A 20,643-nucleotide genomic window follows, 5' to 3' on the forward strand; every position below is an offset into this window, starting at 1 on the left:
CAACATATATTTCTTCTTTCACAGGTCTGTCTGCTGCCCTAATATGTCATCAATTAAATTTTTGTGTCAAAATTACTTGCCAGGCGGCTCATCAGTATCCGTCAGAAATAAATAGCAATTAATTATAGTCTTGGTTCAAAACAGTGTGGCAGGAATGCCTCAGAAACATACACCACCTTTCTGATTTGATGTCTTCATGAAAAGAATGCCTTGTTGCTCAATTTATCACAATTATTTTTTTTTTTTTTTTTTTTTTTGGCAGGTTTATTAGCCTGAAACTTGCATGTGTTTCTATCATTATTAGACATATGTACGATAAATTTTGTTGTGCTCTGGTGATTCCTTCTTCCTGGAACTTTCTGCCCGATAGTGAATACTGAAAGTAAGAACTTACTCACTGAAATGTTGATGTAACAGATTCAAAGCTCAAGTCCAAAATCAGAGGAATGACTCTCTCAACATGAGGCCAAGACTGATTCGAGTCCACTGTGCAAACACTAGAAGGGAAAGAACCAACGAAGTGTGGACATGGTAAACAACAGCTCAGAAATGAATGAAATCTTCATTTGGCTCAAGTTCATTACTTGACAAGTATTTATTTCTGCAATTTTCTAGTCAACTAAAGGTTAGTTTTTTTAAAAACTGATTAGAAGAAAAGATAATGATATATGATTGAAACTACACTAATCTACACTCTTCTTTACAGTGAAATCACAGCTGCTTGCTGTGTCAGTGTGCAAATATTATCATGCAAACCATGCACTATGCCTTTCTTTAGTGTCTCATAAACTAAGGATCAAACCTAGAATCACTTTTAACTTCTCTTCATAAGAATAATCTACAGCCCACTTCAATGTGATTCTAAACACTAGTTTACATGGTTGGCCTTTCTCGCCTTCAGTCACAATCCTATTTCAAAGTGCTTTCACGTCTGATTAATTTAGTCATGATTTTCCATGGAAATATTTGTTTTTCATTTCACAGATGGCAGCCATCCACATTCCAACAGAAACCAATCTCGATACAAACCTGAGCATCTCCAACTGCATCTAATTACACAGCAGTCACCTTAAAGAAAAGTCAACATATTCCACAGTATTGGCCATTTTTACTACACCGTGTATAACAAAATGACAATGACAAATTTCATGGGTTTGTAGCATGGCTTCAGTGAATAAACAGAGGACAGGAACTACGAAGACATGTAGATGTAGGTGTCTGAAAGAATCATCCGTATATGTCACAGGGTATTAAAAATAAAGGGGAGGATGCCTGATATTAGGAAGGCATCACAGCAAACTTAAGTTTATACACTGATGCAATGTTGCTAAGACAGGTGAAGAGATATTTGATGCCATCTAATATCAAAAATGTTGTTGAGATCATTACAAGATGTTCCTCTTATATTTTGTCATTGTACAAACATGTGTTTGCTGCCAAAGGGTGGCCTAGTAGCATGCACTGCCTCCTTTAGTTTCTACATCTTGTGGTGTCGCTGAATGACATTTCTGGACACTGGTTCCTATCCTCAATTTGTTCTTCGTACAACCAAAACGGCCTTGCTGTGCTGGTACTGCGAACGGCTGAAAGCAAAGGGAAACTACAGCCGTAATTTTTCCCGAGGGCATGCAGCTTTACTGTATGATTAAATGATGATGGCGTCCTCTTGGGTAAAATATTCCAGAGGTAAAATAGTCTCCCATTCGGATCTCTAGGCAGGGACTACTCAGGAGGATGTCATTATCAGGAGAAAGAAAACTGGCGTTCTACGGATCGGAGCGTGGAATGTCAGATCCCTTAATCGGGCAGGTAGGTTAGAAAATTTAAAAAGGGAAATGGATAGGTTAAAGTTAGATATAGTGGGAATTAGTGAAGTTCGGTGGCAGGAGGACCAAGACTTCTGGCCACGTGACTACAGGGTTATAAACAAAAAATCAAATAGGGGTAATGCAGGAGTAGGTTTAATAATGAATAGGAAAATAGGAATGCGGGTAAGCTACTACAAACAGCATAGTGAACGCATTATTGTGGCCAAGATAGATACGAAGCCCACACCTACTACAGTGGTACAAGTTTATATGCCAACTAGCTCTGCAGATGACGAAGAAATTGAAGAAATGTATGATGAAATAAAAGAAATTATTCAGATTGTGAAGGGGGACGAAAATTTAATAGTCATGGGTGACTGGCATTCGAGTGTAGGAAAAGGGAGAGAAGGAAACATAGTAGGTGAATATGGATTGGGGCTAACAAATGAAAGAGGAAGCCGCCTGGTAGAATTTTGCACAGAGCACAACATAATCATAGCTAACACTTCGTTTAAGAATCATGAAAGAAGGTTGTATACATGGAAGAACCCTGGAGATACTAAAAGGTATCAGATACATTATATAATGGTAAGACAGAGATTTAGGAACCAGGTTTTAAATTGTAAGACATTTCCAGGGGCAGATGTGGACTCTGACCACAATCCATTGGTTATGACCTGTAGATTAAAACTGAAGAAACTGCAAAAAGGTGGGAATTTAAGGAGATGGGACCTGGATAAACTGAAAGAACCAGAGGTTGTACAGAGTTTCAGGGAGAGCATAAGGGAACAATTGACAGGAATGGGGGAAAGAAATTCAGTAGAAGAAGAATGGGTAGCTTTGAGGGATGAAGTAGCAAAGGCAGCAGAGGTTCAAGTAGGTAAGAAGACGAGGGCTAGTAGAAATCCTTGGGTAACAGAAGAAATATTGAATTTAATTGATGAAAGGAGAAAATATAAAAATGCAGTAAATGAAGCACGCAAAAAGGAATACAAACGTCTCAAAAATGAGATCGACAGGAAGTGCAAAATGGCTAAGCAGGAATGGCTAGAGGACAAATGTAAGATGTAGAGGCCTATCTCACTAGGGGTAAGATAGATACTGCCTACAGGAAAATTAAACAGACCTTTGGAGATAAGAGAACGACTTGTATGAATATCAAGAGCTCAGATGGAAACCCAGTTCTAAGCAAAGAAGGGAAAGCAGAAAGGTGGAAGGAGTATATAGAGGGTCTATACAAGGGCGATGTACTTGAGGACAATATTATGGAAATGGAAGAGGATGTAGATGAAGATGAAATGGGAGATATGATACTGCGTGAAGAGTTTGACAGAGCACTGAAAGACCTGAGTCGAAACAAGGCCCCCGGAGTACACAACATTCCATTGGAAGTACTGACGGCCTTGGGAGAGCCAGTCCTGACAAAACTCTACCATCTGGTGAGTAAGATGTATGAAACAGGCAAAATACCCTCAGACTTCAAGAAGAATATAATAATTCCAATCCCAAAGAAAGCAGGTGTTGACAGATGTGAAAATTACCGAACTATCAGTATAATAAGTCACAGCTGCAAAATACAAACGTGAATTCTTTACAGACGAATGGAAAAACTAGTAGAAGCCGACCTCGGGGAAGATCAGTTTGGATTCCGTAGAAACACTGGAACACGTGAGACAATACTGACCTTACGACTTATCTTAGAAGAAAGATTAAGGAAAGGCAAACCTACATTTCTAGCATTTGTAGACTTAGAGAAAGCTTTTGACAATGTTGACTGGAATACTCTCTTTCAAATTCTAAAGGTGGCAGGGGTAAAATACAGGGAGCGAAAGGCTATTTACAATTTGTACAGAAACCAGATGGCAGCTATAAGAGTCGAGGGACATGAAAGGGAAGCAGTGGTTGGAAAGGGAGTAAGACATGGTTGTAGCCTCTCCCCGATGTTGTTCAATCTGTATATTGAGCAAGCAGTAAAGGAAACAAAAGAAAAATTCGGAGTAGGTATTAAAATTCATGGAGAAGAAATAAAAACTTTGAGGTTCGCCGATGACATTGTAATTCTGTCGGAGACAGCAAAGGACTTGGAAGAGCAGTTGAATGGAATGGACAGTGTCTTGAAAGGAGGATATAAGATGAACATCAACAAAAGCAAAACAAGGATAATGGAATGTAGTCTAATTAAGTCGGGTGATGCTGAGGGAATTAGATTAGGAAATGAGGCACTTAAAGTAGTAAAGGAGTTTTGCTATTTGGGGAGCAAAATGACTGATGATGATCGAAGTAGAGAGGATATAAAATGTAGACTGGCAATGGCAAGGAAAGCGTTTCTGAAGAAGAGAAATTTGTTAACATCGAGTATAGATTTAAGTGTTAGGAAGTCATTTCTGAAAGTATTTGTATGGAGTGTAGCCATGTATGGAAGTGAAACATGGACGATAAATAGTTTGGACAAGAAGAGAATAGAAGCTTTCGAAATGTGGTGCTACAGAAGAATGCTGAAGATTAGATGGGTGGATCACATAACTAATGAGGAAGTATTGAATAGGATTGGGGAGAAGTTTGTGGCACAACTTGACCAGAAGAAGGGATCGGTTGGTAGGACATGTTCTGAGGCATCAAGGGATCACCAATTTAGTATTGGAGGGCAGCGTGGAGGGTAAAAATCGTAGAGGGAGGCCAAGAGATGAATACACTAAGCAGATTCAGAAGGCTGTAGGTTGCAGTAGGTACTGGGAGATGAAAAAGCTTGCACAGGATAGAGTAGCATGGAGAGCTGCATCAAACCAGTCTCAGGACTGAAGACCACAACAACAACAACAACCACCCTCTACAAACTTCCTACTTTGTTCTATTGTTTTGTTGTACCTTGTACATATATTACACTAATGTAGACAAGGATGATGAACATCTTGTTAAAAAAGAACACAGAACTGCAAACCCCTGTGCCAGAATAAAATGAGTATTGATGTGAGGTTTGTTCAAAAAATTCCAGAACTTTGTCCACAAAATTTTTGTATGCCTACCTTTAACTTATTGTGCATGGTCTACTTTGAAATACTCTCCTCCACAATTGATACACCACTTCCAATGCCATTTCCACTTCTGGAAGCAGTCTTAGTACGTCTCTTGCTGGATTGTGCAACGCACTGTCTGTGAATTTTCTTTGACCTCATCTATGGTTGCACGTCTTCATCCTTTCAATGGGGTTTTCAACTTTGGAAATAAAAACAAGTCAGCAGGGGCCAGATCTGGAGAGTACGGAGGATGAAGCAGCACAGTGATTTCATTTTTGTGCAATAGTCATGTCGAAAGAGGGATGAATGTGCAGGTGCATTATCGTGATGCGTGAGCCATGAATTGTATCGCCACATTTTAGGCCATTTCCTTCTCACATTTTCTTGCAGGCATCACAACACATCTCAACAGTGCCATCAATTAACAGTTCATCCTTGGGGCACGAATTCATGACAAACTAATCCTTCAAAGTCAAAGAAAACTATAAGTATGGATTTGATATTTGACCTGACCTGATGAGCTTTTTTTGATCTTGGAGAAACTTTACTGACCCATTGTGAAGATTGAATCTTGGTCTCAACATAATAACTGTAGACCCATGTCTCATCACCAGCTACGATTCTCTTAAAAAACATCTCATTCTCATTTGCATGATCCTAAAGCTCTTCACAGATTGTGAGGCGAAGGCCTTTTCGGTCTCGACTCATGACCCATGGGATGAACTTGGTGGCAATCCAAAGCATTCCTGCATGCTATGTCAGGATTTCAAGACATGATCCAACTGAAATGTTACATTCTTCTGCAATCTCTTGGGTGTCAGTCTTCGATTGGCACACACAATTTTGTTGACGTTCCTGACTTGAGCGCCACTGGCAGACACTGCAGGACGTCCTGAATGAGGATCATCTTTAACTCCTGTCCAGCCATTTTTAAACCATGTGAACCATTTGTAACATCGAGTATGGCTTAAGCACTCATCACCATAGGCTTCCTGCATCATTTGGTGTGTGTCTGTAAAGGTTTTCTTGAGTTTCACACAAAATTTAATGCAGGTGGATTACTCCTCCAACTCTACCATCTCGAAATTCGCAACTATGCAACACGTTCTACTCAATACAGCACTGAACAAATAACTAACAGGCATACAACAATGAAACATCCGGCAGTTACACATTAAACAAGGGTGTGTGCAGGAATGCCAACAGCATTTCACTCCACCACACCACTGGCACGAAGTTATGAATGATTTGGAATTTTTTGAAGACAACCTGTATGAGTTACCAATCTACTTGAGAGCATCTTTAAAATAATAATAATTAGTATTATTATTATTTCATGTTCATAATTCTCATTTTATCTTTCTTTATAATGTACCAACTGTCCTATTTTCATTCTTTGTCTTTCTGCTGCTTCTCCCTTCACATTCATTCAAGTATTTAGTAAGGCTTTCTTTCATTTTGGGGTGACCACATTCCCAGCCATAATCTATCACTAGGTGCTTCATTTTTTATCATTCCACTAGAGATGAACTACTCACTTTAAAAACAACACTACCCTTACATTTATTTTATCATTCTTCCATCTTTCAGTCTGGATTTCTTTACTTGTATATCAAAGAAAAAGAGATGCGGAATCAATGAAGACATCACAGACCAACCACACCATTCAAAGCACTATTCTCGGTTGAAATATGAACTGGGTTGCAATCCAGAGTAGCCCTTTGATATGCCATAGCTAATAATCAGGAAAAAAAAACTATGACTGTTCTGATCATATCCATACATGTTAAGACATGTAGGCCTGTTGTCTTTGGAATTAAACTCATAACAAGTGCCCAAAATAAGTGCACAAACCTAGATAGCTATTCCAAAATGAGTAATACTACACAGTAATTACCAGAATTCTGCGCAAAAGACCCTCAAACAAACACAATACATAATAATGTACCTAATTATGACAAGAAACATTCCTCCCCCCAGTGCCCAAAAAAAAAAAAAAAATGTTGTATTGGTCAGTACTGATAGGTTGTAATTGAAAGATAATGAATGCAAAGTATTTGTCATACAGGATGCAGAGCAAAAAAGCAAAGGCCTGATAATGTGCTTGCATGAGAGACTGTGTGAGGGTTAACATCTATACATCTAAAGTATACATTGGTTGTAGTAACCACATAACTTTAAATTAGCATAGATGCACTGGAATTCACACTAAGGTTTTCCTGAGTATATTCACATGGCTCACACAGGCACATGGAAGGATTTATCTATTTCAGTAAAGTTAACACTTTATTGAAAGTGGAAATAAACATTACATTTCTGAAATGTTTTATTAACAGCAAATGTCTCACAGCTATTAACTACATATTTAGATATGCATACTACCTTTACATAGAATTTCATACAAGGATGATACAATGAACTTCCAAGCATCAAAAGTGATGCAGTGCACAAGATGAGGCTATTCCAACTCTCTTTCAATGGCCTCAGTTCTGATTATAGACCTTGCCAAAACAAGTATTTCAGGCTATATCACAATTCTAATGCATCTCTCTACTGCTCAGTACAAAGTTACAAAGGTTTCTGAATTCATCCTTGATACATATCCTCAGACGTGCTCAGTATCTGTTATTACGTCTGGAAGAATAGCTCTCAAGGGACCACAGAAGATTAGCACTTCCCTTGTCTTCTCCCATCAAGAGTGTTGTACTAGGGTAAACAGCGATCTCCTATGAAGGAAATGTGACATCTCAACTTTCCTTTTTACATTTCCTTCCTTCCTTCCTTCCATACTCTAACACAGCTGTTCAATTCAGAAGAGTTCCATTATGACCTACTACACCAGATCTGCTATCATGCCTTGCAGTTAATTAACCATACACACGAAGAATTCTTAGCACAATTGTTGTCATGTCAACAATACTTCACATATATTTCTGCTGTTAAATAAGAAAACCAGGTTTCAGTCACTTTTAGTGACAATTTTGCTCTTCATTTGACATCGCTTCAGTTTACTAAACTATTTATTACAGAGAATGTTTCACATGTGACACATTACATTTTTACACATAGGGATCTGCCTAATAATTGACATTCTATAGCATGGATTCTTGCGATGTTCTTTGTACACATTGACAATGTCAGGATAGGGTGATAAAACACTCACCATGGTTTCTAACTCATAACCCAACACATTATTTGAAAGCAATTAACCACATGTATGAAATACTTTAACTCATTTACTAAATATAAAATTTCTTCTCATTTCCATTTTTATTAATAAATTTCATCTGGCTTAGCAAAGCATGTACCATGAGTGTCTTGCAAAAATGCTACAAAAATACTACACTCGAATGTTATGAAGAATAGTGTGCAGGAATAGTAATATCAAAACTAAAAGAAAAAGGTTGTAGGATGACTAGACTGGTCAGCATGTTTAAGAGTTTTTTGTCAGTGCTATGTATCATTCCTGTCCAGTAAAGCTACAGTTTCTAACACAATAACATACAACATTGTTTTATTAGTCATAGCCAAGCAACTTGCTACACCCAATCATACTGACAACACGGCAGTACACCTGGACAGCATAGATAGGTATCCTTTTTTACTTTACTGCAGACCTCTGTTCGGTGCCTAATTCTTCATTATCTTCCAAAACCAGCTCCAATTAATATTTCAGAAATGAAGCACAGAAGTGTTTAAGCAAACACCAACAATTAACTAACTACTGCAAGAGGAAGAGATGGAGGCCATTAGTCAGAAAGAGCCACATAGTGAGAGAAAAGATCTATTTATTGGTGTCTCTGGGGAAGAATTTGAACTTGTATAGTCCCATTATTATTTTAGCCCTAACCCTACTCCATACAAAATATTGAAGAGTTTGGTAATCAGAATGCTAATATGTACATCATACTAACGTATATTGTCTGTCTGGTGTTTAATTGATCCAAATGCAATGGGTAAATTAAAGATAGGTGCTAGTATCTAAAAATTTTTGGTGCATTTATTGCAAACATGACTTCATATCCCACCTTATTACTGAAAAACTACACTGCATACAAGCCATCATGCTACCGCTCCTCCTAAGTGTGCAAAACATGTAATACACTGTAAGTACTCACCTACAGGTGTTGTGGAATCAGGGACAGGAGCAGAGTTTGTTTCTGGTGTTGGCTGCTGGGAACTCGGTCCTGGCTCAGCAGGTTTCTCTACCACCTGCTCAGCCTCATCCACTCCTACACCATTGAGACAACCTTCCGCCTGTGCCTCTTCCTTCACTACAGCAGCCACTGCTGCAACAACAGCTGCTGCAGCTGCCCGCTTCAGCCTCTGGCCCTCCACCAGTAGGGAGTAGCTGCTTCTGTTTTCACAATTGGTGTACTTCCATTTTCCCGCTGCAAGTCTTTGCTCTCCTTTTATCATTTTTCTTGGTTCACCTGACGTAAACCATTAGTAACAAATCTGAAAGAACACATGGAATAAACATGTGCCAAAGCAATGAGGCACAGAAATGAAAATGGCTAAAACTGTAACAAAGTATGGTTTAAGATCTGCAATCCCAAGTCCTTATTTGACTAGCAGGGAAACTGCCATTCATTTACAGCATAAAAAATGTAAAAGGTACAGTCACCCAGGGTAACTCTTTTCCAGTCAGTTTATCTTCGTACCACTTACTATTTTTGTTTTCAAATGGCTGGTGTTTCATCTAACAGCAGTATTTTATTCTAAGAGTAACACAAGTAATGAAATTGGTACTTTTCAAAAAATGATAAATAAAATCAGTAGATAGGCCAGGAACAATAGCCACTTGAAACTAAGTAGTAAATGATACAAAGATACCCTGACTGGTAAAGTTATCCTAATTCATCGTACACACACAGCATGTCCACAGCCAGTAATTGTTAGTTTCTGTCAAATAAATTAAATTTATGGAAATGAATCAATGAAAAGCAATGGGGATGAAGTCAATGAATAGTAATAATATAAATGATATCAGTGAAACAACAAATGGAAATTTGTGACAGACTGGGATGTGAACCTGACCTCCTGCTTCTTATGAGCTATCACCTTCAATTTTGGCCAACTGAGCGTGTCTCCAAGCCCATCTCAAATTAGTAACAGGATAGTGTTTCTCTTTGGTGGAGGACCATGGCTTACCATTTAATTTTAGTGAATTTATTTCGACTGATGGACATCCCTACGGCAATGCAAAGCCACATTCCTGGAGTGATGAAACTACTGATACCACCCATGGGTTTTGAGAAATACGGTAATCAAAATTGTGGACATAAACCACTCATTACAATAAAATGTGTGTAAAACATATGCTGTAACATTACATTTATTCTCACGATGTCACATTCATGGGCTTTGCCACTCAACCAGTCATCTTCCAAAGTATCTAGAGCTCAGGCTACTCTACAGATAAATATACCACCACAACTAAAATGTATTCACATTTGTTGGCTACGGTAACTCACAAGCAAACTGTTACCTTTCAAACTAGTCTAGACATCAAGCTGCACAACAGAACAGCCTGTCACTACAACTTACATTCCAAAATATAAAATATACACTATAAATATAATTTGATCACAGATCAAAGTAACGTCTGGTATTGGTAGGCTCAAATGACTATTTAATTATTTTATTTACATGCCACATTCTGTAGGACCAAATTGAGGAGCAAATCTCCGAAGGTCATGGAACGAGTCAGTACATAAAATTACAACACAAAAGTCTCCCAAATTTATTCTCCAGGAGTGTTACCCACAAATAACCAGTGGGAGGACTGTTACCCACAAACACCCAGTGAGAGAACATCTGGTTGTAGTATTCAAAAGTAATAGAAGGGAAATATCACCGAGACAAAAAATTTGCAGCGGCTGCTTCACTGGCTATCTGATGTCTGGAGAGACATGTTGCATAAAAATGATCCTCAGTATGCACTCATGCTGTTTAAGGATTGGAATGATGATGGTGCGCAAAAGGCTCTCATAGCATTTACCAGGGATGGTACAGGTAACATTATCCGCAGGACTCATCTCCTCAGAAAATATGGCCCTAAGCTAAACACTGCCGCACTAAGATAAATGATACCACCAACCTGCACCACAGTCACCTTTGGAGAATGAACTGGCACCGGTTGATGTGCAAGCATATTCCAACACCTACAAGGTTGTTTTCTGCCCCCACCCCTTCCCACCACCCTCCGGATAGTTCTTCCTGTGTCAATAATATGCTGTTCACATTTGACATTTTCTGAGAAGTGGTTCTCCTTCTACAGCATTTTGAAACTGGAACTTTAATTATGGATACCCTATAGTTGCTGGCGTCAACTGCAAATTAACTCATGCAAAAGTAGTTTCTATATAGTGTCAGATAAGAAAACACTCATAGCAAATATGTGTGAGTCACAGATAGGTGTAGTAAACTGTTTTGGATGAAGGAAGACGACTTTCATTTTCACACAGAATTGAGTAACTTAAAGCACACACAAAATTTCACACAGATAGTTAAGTTTTTGATGTAAAACATATACACTGTATTGCAAATGATATTAGAAATTGAAGTTCATAATACTGGTGAAGATCCTGAAGCATTCTTCTACAAACAACTTACTCTGCTTCACAAGTCATACAACAATAGTGCAATTCACAATGTTTCTTCTGTTAAGGGTATACTTGGCGTGGTTTTATTGGTTACATTTTCTTATCAGTATGGCTAACTAATGAAAACTACCCCATGTTCCCAGTCTTCTTTTGGGTGGTACATCCCCCAATTAATGCCTGAATAAATGTTCCTCAAAAAGGGTTACACCAAACAGATCTTCACTTTAAATGAATTCAAAACAAATGCATCTACATTTTCATAAGTGTAAAGCAATGCTGTATTCATTTAATAGTTTCCACAACACTGAATAATAGGAAAGCATTTAATCAAACTTATCAACACCTGACGTGCCACTGTTGTTTCCGACTACTGTCCAGTCACACTAATGTGACCTCCTGCCAAAAGCCTGCATAGCCACCTTTTTGCAGTACAGAGCACTGTGAGACATGCAGGAGGAGAGTCAATGAGATTCTGGAAGATACCAACAGAGATGTGGAGACATGCCAACTAAAGCACCGTAGCCAATTGCGTCTAGGTTTCTGGAATGAGGCTTCATGGTGCAAATAGCCTGATTGAGTTGGTCCCACAAATTCTCAGTTGGATTTCAATCCAGGGAGCTTGGTGACCAGGCGAGTGCGGTAAACTCATCCTAGTACTCTTTGAACCACGTACATACACTGTGAGCTGCGTGACACATTGCATTGTCCTGGTGGTAGATGCCATCGTGCCGAGGAAAAACAAACTGAGCATAGGGGTGGACATGGTACCTAATGATAGATGCACACTTCTGTTTATCCACTGTGATTCCCAGAATGATGAGATCGCCCAGGGAATGCCACAAGAACATTTTCCCAAACAATGCTCCTTCCTCTGCCCTGGACCCTTCCAACAATTGTTGTAGGATGTCTGTTTTTCAGACATTTCACACCATAACTGTCAATGGCACAGTACATCTGGAAAGGCCTCTTTGGACTTCAGTTGTGGTATTTGGGTGCATACATAAACCAGGCACCTGCTGCAGAGGCCCATACACAGTAACATTTGCTGAACAGACGTGAAGGAGAGACTGTTGGTAATCCCTTGGTTCATCTGGCCATTCAGTTGCACGTCTACTCAGCTGTACACATCTCTGCAGCCATCATTCACGCCTCTCACTTATGGCCCATGGTGCATCACAGGTGCCTCAGCACTGTTTTTGGTTAGCGCCCTTTTGCCACACATGGTATACTTTAAATATGTGGCACGTGAACAGTTTACAAACTTGGCCATTTCGGAAATGCTTCCGCCTTTGGCCCGAAAGCTAATGATCATGCTTTTGGATGTCAGATAAATCACTCCATTTCTGCATTACCATAACAACTGCACCGTTTTCCACGTCCCCCCGACATGCTTTACATATCCTCCACTGCTAGTACTGCCACCTTCCGTCTTTGTGTGGTTATTGATTGCTGATGTCGAAAATAGGTGGTGATCACATTCATGTGACTGGACCATGTAAAATTTCATGGAAACTGAATGCAAATTCCAATATTTCACCATTATGTGTATTAGTGATGAGGACCTCTCTTTTCTCTTCCCACTTAGAAACAACTACATTGGCATTCAACATTTCTTCAGTTTCATAAAAACTAATGATTTCAGGTTATATTTCTGTTGTTACGTTATGTTCCACATACATAGGTTTTATAAGTAGACAACAGTTTTATCAGATCTAAAGAACTATATAAATTTTCCATATAAAGCACATATCAAGAGAGTGGGGGGGGGGTGGGGGGGGGAATAGGGGGGGGGGGAGAGAGAGAGAGAGAGAGAGAGAGAGAGAGAGAGAGAGAGAGAGAGAGAGAGAGAGAGATATGAGATTGCACCACAAATCCACTGATTCATCAATGCAGAGCTTCTTGTCTGCAATGCCACATGGGCAAATTTTTGTAGATTTGGTCTTTGGATTGCAATGAGTTGTCTGGGAAGTGAAGACATCTCGGCAACAGCTAAAATCTATTCATGCTCAGAACAGAGCAGCATAATCTGTTAGTATAGAGAGGCTTGTATTACAGTACTGTTCTATCAGAAAACAACAAGATCATATCTGCTGCAACAGTCCCAGAAACTTTTATTTCAAAATCTGTATCCTTCCACCTTGAGGACCTACTCAATACTTTCATCCTACATTTTTCTGTTTCCTACCCAACATGCACGTCTGTTTGTTCCACTAATAGCATAAGGTATTCTTCTCAAAAAAAGTAGTACACAAATGCCAAAATTTTACAAATCTAACTTCAACCTCACTCTCTCAATGAACACAAATACTGATGGACCATGAGCAATTTCACTCCACATCCCAAGTGTTTGTAATGCCTTCTATCAGACTAGCTTAATCACTTCCACTGCATTCACTGTTAACTGCGCCTAAATCTGCTCTAGAAGTACTTTTGTTGACAGTTTTACCTTCTAAGAATTCATCCACAAACTCATCCTACTAAGATTCTTTAATTCCTCAGATAATGATAAACATCAGTGTACCAAATGCAACAAAGACCAAAAGAGTTACTGGCCTAAATAGAAAAAAGAAACTCTTAGAAACAAGTACATTAAAGACTTCAACATCATAATGTCTTATGAAAATGGTCTACAGAACCAATAACTTAACTGTTGAGCAGTAAGTCACTGTTAGTGTATGAGTAAAACTTTACATTCTGTATTCCATCTACAAGACAAGTGATAGGTTATCTACAAGACAAGTGATAGGTTTAATTTTATCACTTATTTTCCTTGGATGATGCAAACAAACTAAAGATGATACACTAAATCAAACTGACTCAATCATTTAGCAAACTGAATCAATAATTTAGTAGGATTTATAGAATCAATGGCAATAAATGAGCAGGAATAGAATGCAGAGCATTAATTTTGTGGTGGTCAATAGAGTAATCACAAAAGCTGACTTTATATTAGATTCAAAATTAGTCAATGGATGAGTTACACAGTTCATTACACATAAAAAAAAAATCTGTTTTATCATAAGTGATCCTGACAAACTGACAATTATATACAGCTCAGCTTTGCATTTGGAACTCTTCACTCCACTACCCCCCCCCCCCCCCCCCCCACACACACACAAATAACAGCGCATTAGAATTATTAGACTTATTCACTTTCCATTAAAGGTGCAGAGTAAGCTCCTTGGGTATTAAAATAGAGGAGGTTTGGGAAATTTTTCTATTTTCATATCCATAAACTAGCATTACTTACAACCGATCATTAAATGTCATCTTATAAAATTTCTCTTCGCGCATCTCTTGGCTGGATAGTCCACTCACCACTTTCCCCCTTTGCGCTGTTTCAACATATGTACCTCAACTGCAAATATACAATATCTGAGGCAGAATTTATGTATATGTGCACTTTTCTGCAGTTGCTCCCATTATGGCAACTGGGTATTTATACGATGACACTATTCTACACTTTTAGGAGGATATCTGGGTTATAAGCTCAACTAAAATACAATACATTATTAGTGAGTATGATGAGTTTGAGTGCAATTGTGCCGGCCCCCCACCAAATCGTTGTGGCAACAGAGTGATTCGTAACACAACCCAAATGTCTATGCTTGCTCCCTATTTAATACACTTTCATTAATTAATTGATTAACTAAAACTGCAATGTAAATCCACAACAGCTGCATTAAACAACGGACCATATTCAACAAGAATTTTGGTCCGTATGACTTACATATTTCATTCACATAAGTCTCACATATGCACAGACAACATTCTACTGTCAGTGTGTAAGCCCTACACATCTTATTTCTGGAGATCACATAAGTTGTCCAGTATTAACAACTGCCTACTCTCTGATAAATTAGTGCCCTAGTTAATGTCTTTCTTTATAGACTCAAACATTGATTTAACCAAACATTTGGGTCAACTGAACTGACAAATGTAGGCTTCATTCTAAGATGAAATTCACACCAAAACTATTTTCTTAAAATTAGTACAAGTTGTATTTCACCCATGACTTCTATTCATACCTACACCAGTATCATCCAGTACATGACGTGAACTGGTCTGAGATACGTGTTGGGGGAGTGAACTTAACATTTGCCTTGTCATTTCCTAATATGCACCAAAGCAAACAAAAAAACAATACAGTTTGCTACCACTCTACTACATATTACAATATAATGACACATAACATTAAAATCAAATCATTCTGCAACTTACTATCAATTTAAATATTCAACGAATTATTGTGAGCACTAAATAAAACATGAATAGTACTGAACAATACCTATAGTTTCAACCAACTGGAAGCACAACGAAAGATACCCATTTTTTGACTGGAATAGAAATATGTCCATAAGTAAATAAAACTCATTGTCACTGCATTGTAATTATGAATAAAAACAACACGTATTTTAATTTAATGTATCAAAAGAAGATGACTAATTTGGAAATCTCTGTGCAAACATGAAATAGGACACCCTTTCCTGCATTGCTTTAGATGAACCTGGAGTTCGACACACAGCGAGCCACATTACATTTACTGCAGTGTGACATTTACCAATGGTCTTTTTCATGTGCACATATTTTTCTTTGTGCATCGTTTATACACTTCCACAGAAGTTCTCTGCATTTCACATAGACCACAGTTTCTCAGATTATTACAGTAGTTGCATTTTGAGAAGTGTCTGATAGTATATACACTACAACTGCTCCAAAAAATTCGCAAATGACAGACCAAAAGGTCTAAGGAATAGCAGTTCGCCAAGACATAATACTGTGAAGGGTACTTTCCAAAGTCACTAACATACTGCAATATAAACACAAACCCAAAGAAAGTATATTCTGCGAAATAAAATGTTCTTAAGTTCCCAAATACACAGAAAATAGTATCGGTTTCAGGAAGTAAAAGTTAATGCTCACAACTATCGGTCCAGCACAGATGGTGAAGAAGAAGAATAACAGTAATTGGTGTCCCCTCAATAGCAGTTCACAGTGAACTGAGCGAAAGTTTATTAACAACTTGAGCCCTTTCACAATTGCTACAACCATCCATTTCCACTATTTGGTAACAGTCAGCACAGTAAAATCTATAAACGAAGGGTAATACTCTGAGTGACGAAATACATCAAATAATTAAAAATCAATAAAATAATAAACTTACTTTGAAACATATCCTATAAAAATTTGTATATAAGGGAATCTGAGAAAGACATATAACTTACTACAAAAGTTCTTTGCAGGAGAACAGGAAAAGTTTTCAACGTTATAGCGTCAATGACAACTAAAATTTACTTAAAATAAAACAGCTGTACGAACCACATTAGCTCCGTCTTCCTTAATGCTTGGTAGCAACAATAAACTTAATAACAACAACAATTAAATTTCACTTCACATTTTATATACACCTTTCATTGTTTGGATTCAAAAAAACTACGGTAACCGAAACGAAGAAAAAAAACTGTTCACTTTCTGCCATTACATGCGAAAACGGAACGTATTTTTTTGATTATATTTGTGATGCTTCTTTTCATATTTCTCAAACACCGTATCGTGTGTAAATAAACTCACTGCAGTTCCGTTCTGAACTTTAAAAACACATGGCAATACACAAAACACAAGAAGTGCACTTTCAAATGTTTTCCTCTATAACGACAAACGACACCGGTGACTTCCAAGTAAAACACCTTCTTACCTCCATATCTCTCATTCTCTGGCATTATACAAAAGGACTTCCCAAATTTGTTTACAATCACCGCCAGCGAAACACATCACCAAGCCATTTTGGAAGTTTTGATCACAATAAGTATACCAGAGATATTACAATTCTTAGAACAAGATATCAGAAAATATGTAGACAGAAGGAAATCATAGTTCTCAAAATGATGTAACTTCGCGAACATTTGTGGCTGGTTGTAACTTAAACAACATTAATAAAAAGATAAAAAAAATCAACAATTAATTGCCAATGTCTGGTGTCCTTTTAAATTCTTTCGTTGCACAGATTACATTTCATTGACGAAAAAACGATTGTGATCAGACGATTTAAAGAAATAACTTGGTACTTTAATTTTCTCCATTCTTCCAATGATGAAATATGCTGTCAAACTACGCATTCACCTAATTTTACATGACACACATTTACACCTATAATTTACAAATCTCTGAAAGTGCGTAGCGGAGTGGTAATTTTTTATGGTGCGATATATGTTGGTTCCTACTCCTTCAGTCACATAGCAAGCGCGGCACGAAAGAGTGACTACATATGTGGCTTTGTACGAAGTGTTAATAGTTTACCTTTTCCTCCATCAGGTGTACTGAAGCGGATTATAGGGACCACAAGCAGTGCAACTAAAACCTCCACAAGTAAATACATCAATGGTCGGCGATCTGCAAATGGAAATCACACACGAGTTCAAACAAAATTTTTGAGGTAAGTGTTTTGTTAAATATGCCTTCAGGAAAAACATCAACAGAGGTACAAAAGATCCTATCATTTGCTATATTACACCATAATGTCCAATCTCGATTACAAAAAAAAATTTACCTAGCACACATTGGCGGATGTCAATATAACTTCAACTTCATACACATACGCACCATCACCGGGTATGTAAATGTTTATATAGTTGCAATTCCCTGTGAGCTGGTAGAATGGCCACACAGTGCATTATGTTGTGCACCAAGCACATCGTAACCTGCAAACTCTGTACCTACCATTCGAGAAAAAGTAACAATAATCCTGCAGCAGTATGTGTCATCCTGCGCCATTGGATGGAGACTAGCAGCAGCCGGCTAGGGAATAACCATCCCTTTCATACGCTGCAACTAACACTACAGCAAAATCGGCTGTATTTAGATTAGTGCTGTGACTGGAAAGTATGAACTGCTTGTGAATGGCGTTACACGGTGTTCAGCGGTGAGTTGCATTTCTGCACTACACTGGATTGTCAAATATGGCGGAAATCTGGGGAGAGTCCCATTCTATCAATATTTTGAAGGGCCACAGTGGTATTACTCCTAATGTAATGGTGTGGGTGGCACCACATATGACTTTAGATCACGACATGCAGTGATTTGGAGGAGTGGAAGGGCTCTGGCGGCACAACAGGACGTCATGGTCATCCTACAGCCTTATATGTTACTTATCATGTAGTGCCATTTTCAGCAGGACAAAGTCGTCCACACATGGCATGTGTGTCTGTGTACTGTCTATGTGATGTTGAGGAACTCACATAACAGGCAAGATCCCCAGGTCTGTCCATGATAAACTACTTAGTGACAATATCTAGGATGTCAAGGAGAGGATATAATGGCTTTATGACTCCTTCCCCAACTGAATCAGTGAATACATTTACTCCACAGGGTGTGCAAGATTATACTGATAAGTGAGTTCACACTGCCAGGTTCTTTGCAAATTTAAGTCAATGTTTTATTCACTGGAATAACATCACATACCATTTCAATCTGTTATCTTTCATTTCATTTCCTCCTCCCATTCTGGGCGCTTCACCTGTTTTGTCGTGCAGTGCATATGGAGCACCAAGCAGTAATCTGTAAATTTTTGAACAAATTGGAGGTTCTGCTGAACAGGTTATTAGTGGACCGAAGAGAGTTTTATGCCACTGATTTATTGGTTTATGACCTTTGATCATCAATATTACAGTTCAAGGTCATCCATGGGACTCATGCCTCTAGTGTAGTTATGTGATTTAAAATGGCAGGAAAGTCTAGGTCACATCAGACTGACCTATGTCGGGGTCATCAATCATGACACTTATCCACCCACACCTCTAGGGCAGTTATATGATTAATAAATGACAAGAAAACAAAAAACAAATGCGTGACACCTTGTCCTATTGATTGGGGGGAGGGGGATGAGGACAGCCAGATTTATTCTCTCCACATCTCTGTACCAAATTTGTGTCTTAAAAATGGCGGGAAATGCTTCCTCCTGGCTGGGGGAATGAGGACAGCTAGATTTATCCTCTCCCTCCCCACCCTCCCTTCTCTCTTTCTAGGACAATTGGGTGGGTCCTCTCACTCGCTTTATGTTTGCTGTCATGGAAAGATAAGCATCATGAAGCATCATCATGGATCAGCCACTGTCCCCAGGCTAAGTATTTATCCACTCTTCTCTCTCTCTCTCTCTCTCTTTCCTCCCCCCCCCTCTCTCTCTCCTCTCTCTCTCATGTTTTGTGTGTGTGTGGTGTGTGTGGTGTGTGTGTGTGTGTGTGTGTGTGTGCACGTAATTTCACAATACTTAAGGTTTTTTAACAGCACAACAGCCTGTGATGCTGATGTGTTGGAGCAAGACATTCACCTGTTCACTTCACCATTGCAGGAGTAGCACACAGATGGTTTACCTGATTTATCAGTTTCTGGCATTGCATAGCATCCCATGGTAGGTTTACCTGAAATGTGGGATCAGGAGAAACAGTCAATCGAATTTCCTCAACCTGCCAAACCACAGCTAAGCAGTTCCAATGTGCTACTGTTCAGCAGTTCATATAATTTGACTGCCAGTGGATCCAAATGTGTAAACATAGGTATACAAGCTGCCATGTAGTAATGGAAATTGAGAATGTTAAACATGGTGTTCAGATGTAGTTTACATACACAAAGTGGAATGGGCTAAGCCATGCGATGTCGTACATCGATGTTCATATGACAACATAGTATTACCCAATTTGTCCTCTACCTGATATCTGCTTCTTTGGTGTGAAGTTGTCTATCCCCCCCCCCAACACACACACATGGGATGCAGCACTCAAGGTTACATCTGGAGACTGTCCCATTTATTTGTCACTCAAGTGTTATGAAGTTATGCAACCTAAGTGGTGCATTATGGCTTGTGTTTGATGAACTAAGTAGGTGGCAACCATATGTCAAAGCAGTATTCAATGACATTGGCTGTTAACTGTTTGGGCACTATGTACGTCTAGATGACTTAGGAAAAAAGTGCATATATTCATTTATCGACACAATGTCAAGATCAGCTGCTACCACCCTTAAAGCCACACAAGCAGAACATACAGACTGAATACCTCAGATTTTTGTTGCATCTATCTGTCTGAATGCTTTTCAGTTCGAATTTGGGGTGAATAAGAAACAGTTATTTCTCAAATACTGGACAGCTTCTGATTTAGTAAGAAAAAAGAATCATTGAAAATTTTAAAGAGTATGATTTACTGCAGCAAATATACAATTACT

General features: G+C 38.5%; 1 protein-coding gene across 1 annotated transcript in view; it reads right to left on the reverse strand.

Moving 5' to 3' along the window:
* Nucleotides 1-17,224, reverse strand: part of LOC124721804 (protein BCL9 homolog) — an 89,672-nt gene extending 72,448 nt beyond the window's left edge. The window contains exons 1-2 of the mRNA XM_047246925.1: nucleotides 17,126-17,224; nucleotides 8,941-9,280 (exon numbers count right to left, since the gene is read on the reverse strand). Coding sequence (XP_047102881.1) covers nucleotides 8,941-9,241 — 301 coding nt within the window. The 5' untranslated portion in view covers nucleotides 9,242-9,280; nucleotides 17,126-17,224. The remainder of the gene's footprint in view (nucleotides 1-8,940; nucleotides 9,281-17,125) is intronic.
* Nucleotides 17,225-20,643: the final 3,419 nt, after the last annotated feature.

The sequence above is a fragment of the Schistocerca piceifrons genome, chromosome X, assembly GCF_021461385.2.
Source record: "Schistocerca piceifrons isolate TAMUIC-IGC-003096 chromosome X, iqSchPice1.1, whole genome shotgun sequence".
NCBI lineage: Eukaryota > Metazoa > Arthropoda > Insecta > Orthoptera > Acrididae > Schistocerca > Schistocerca piceifrons.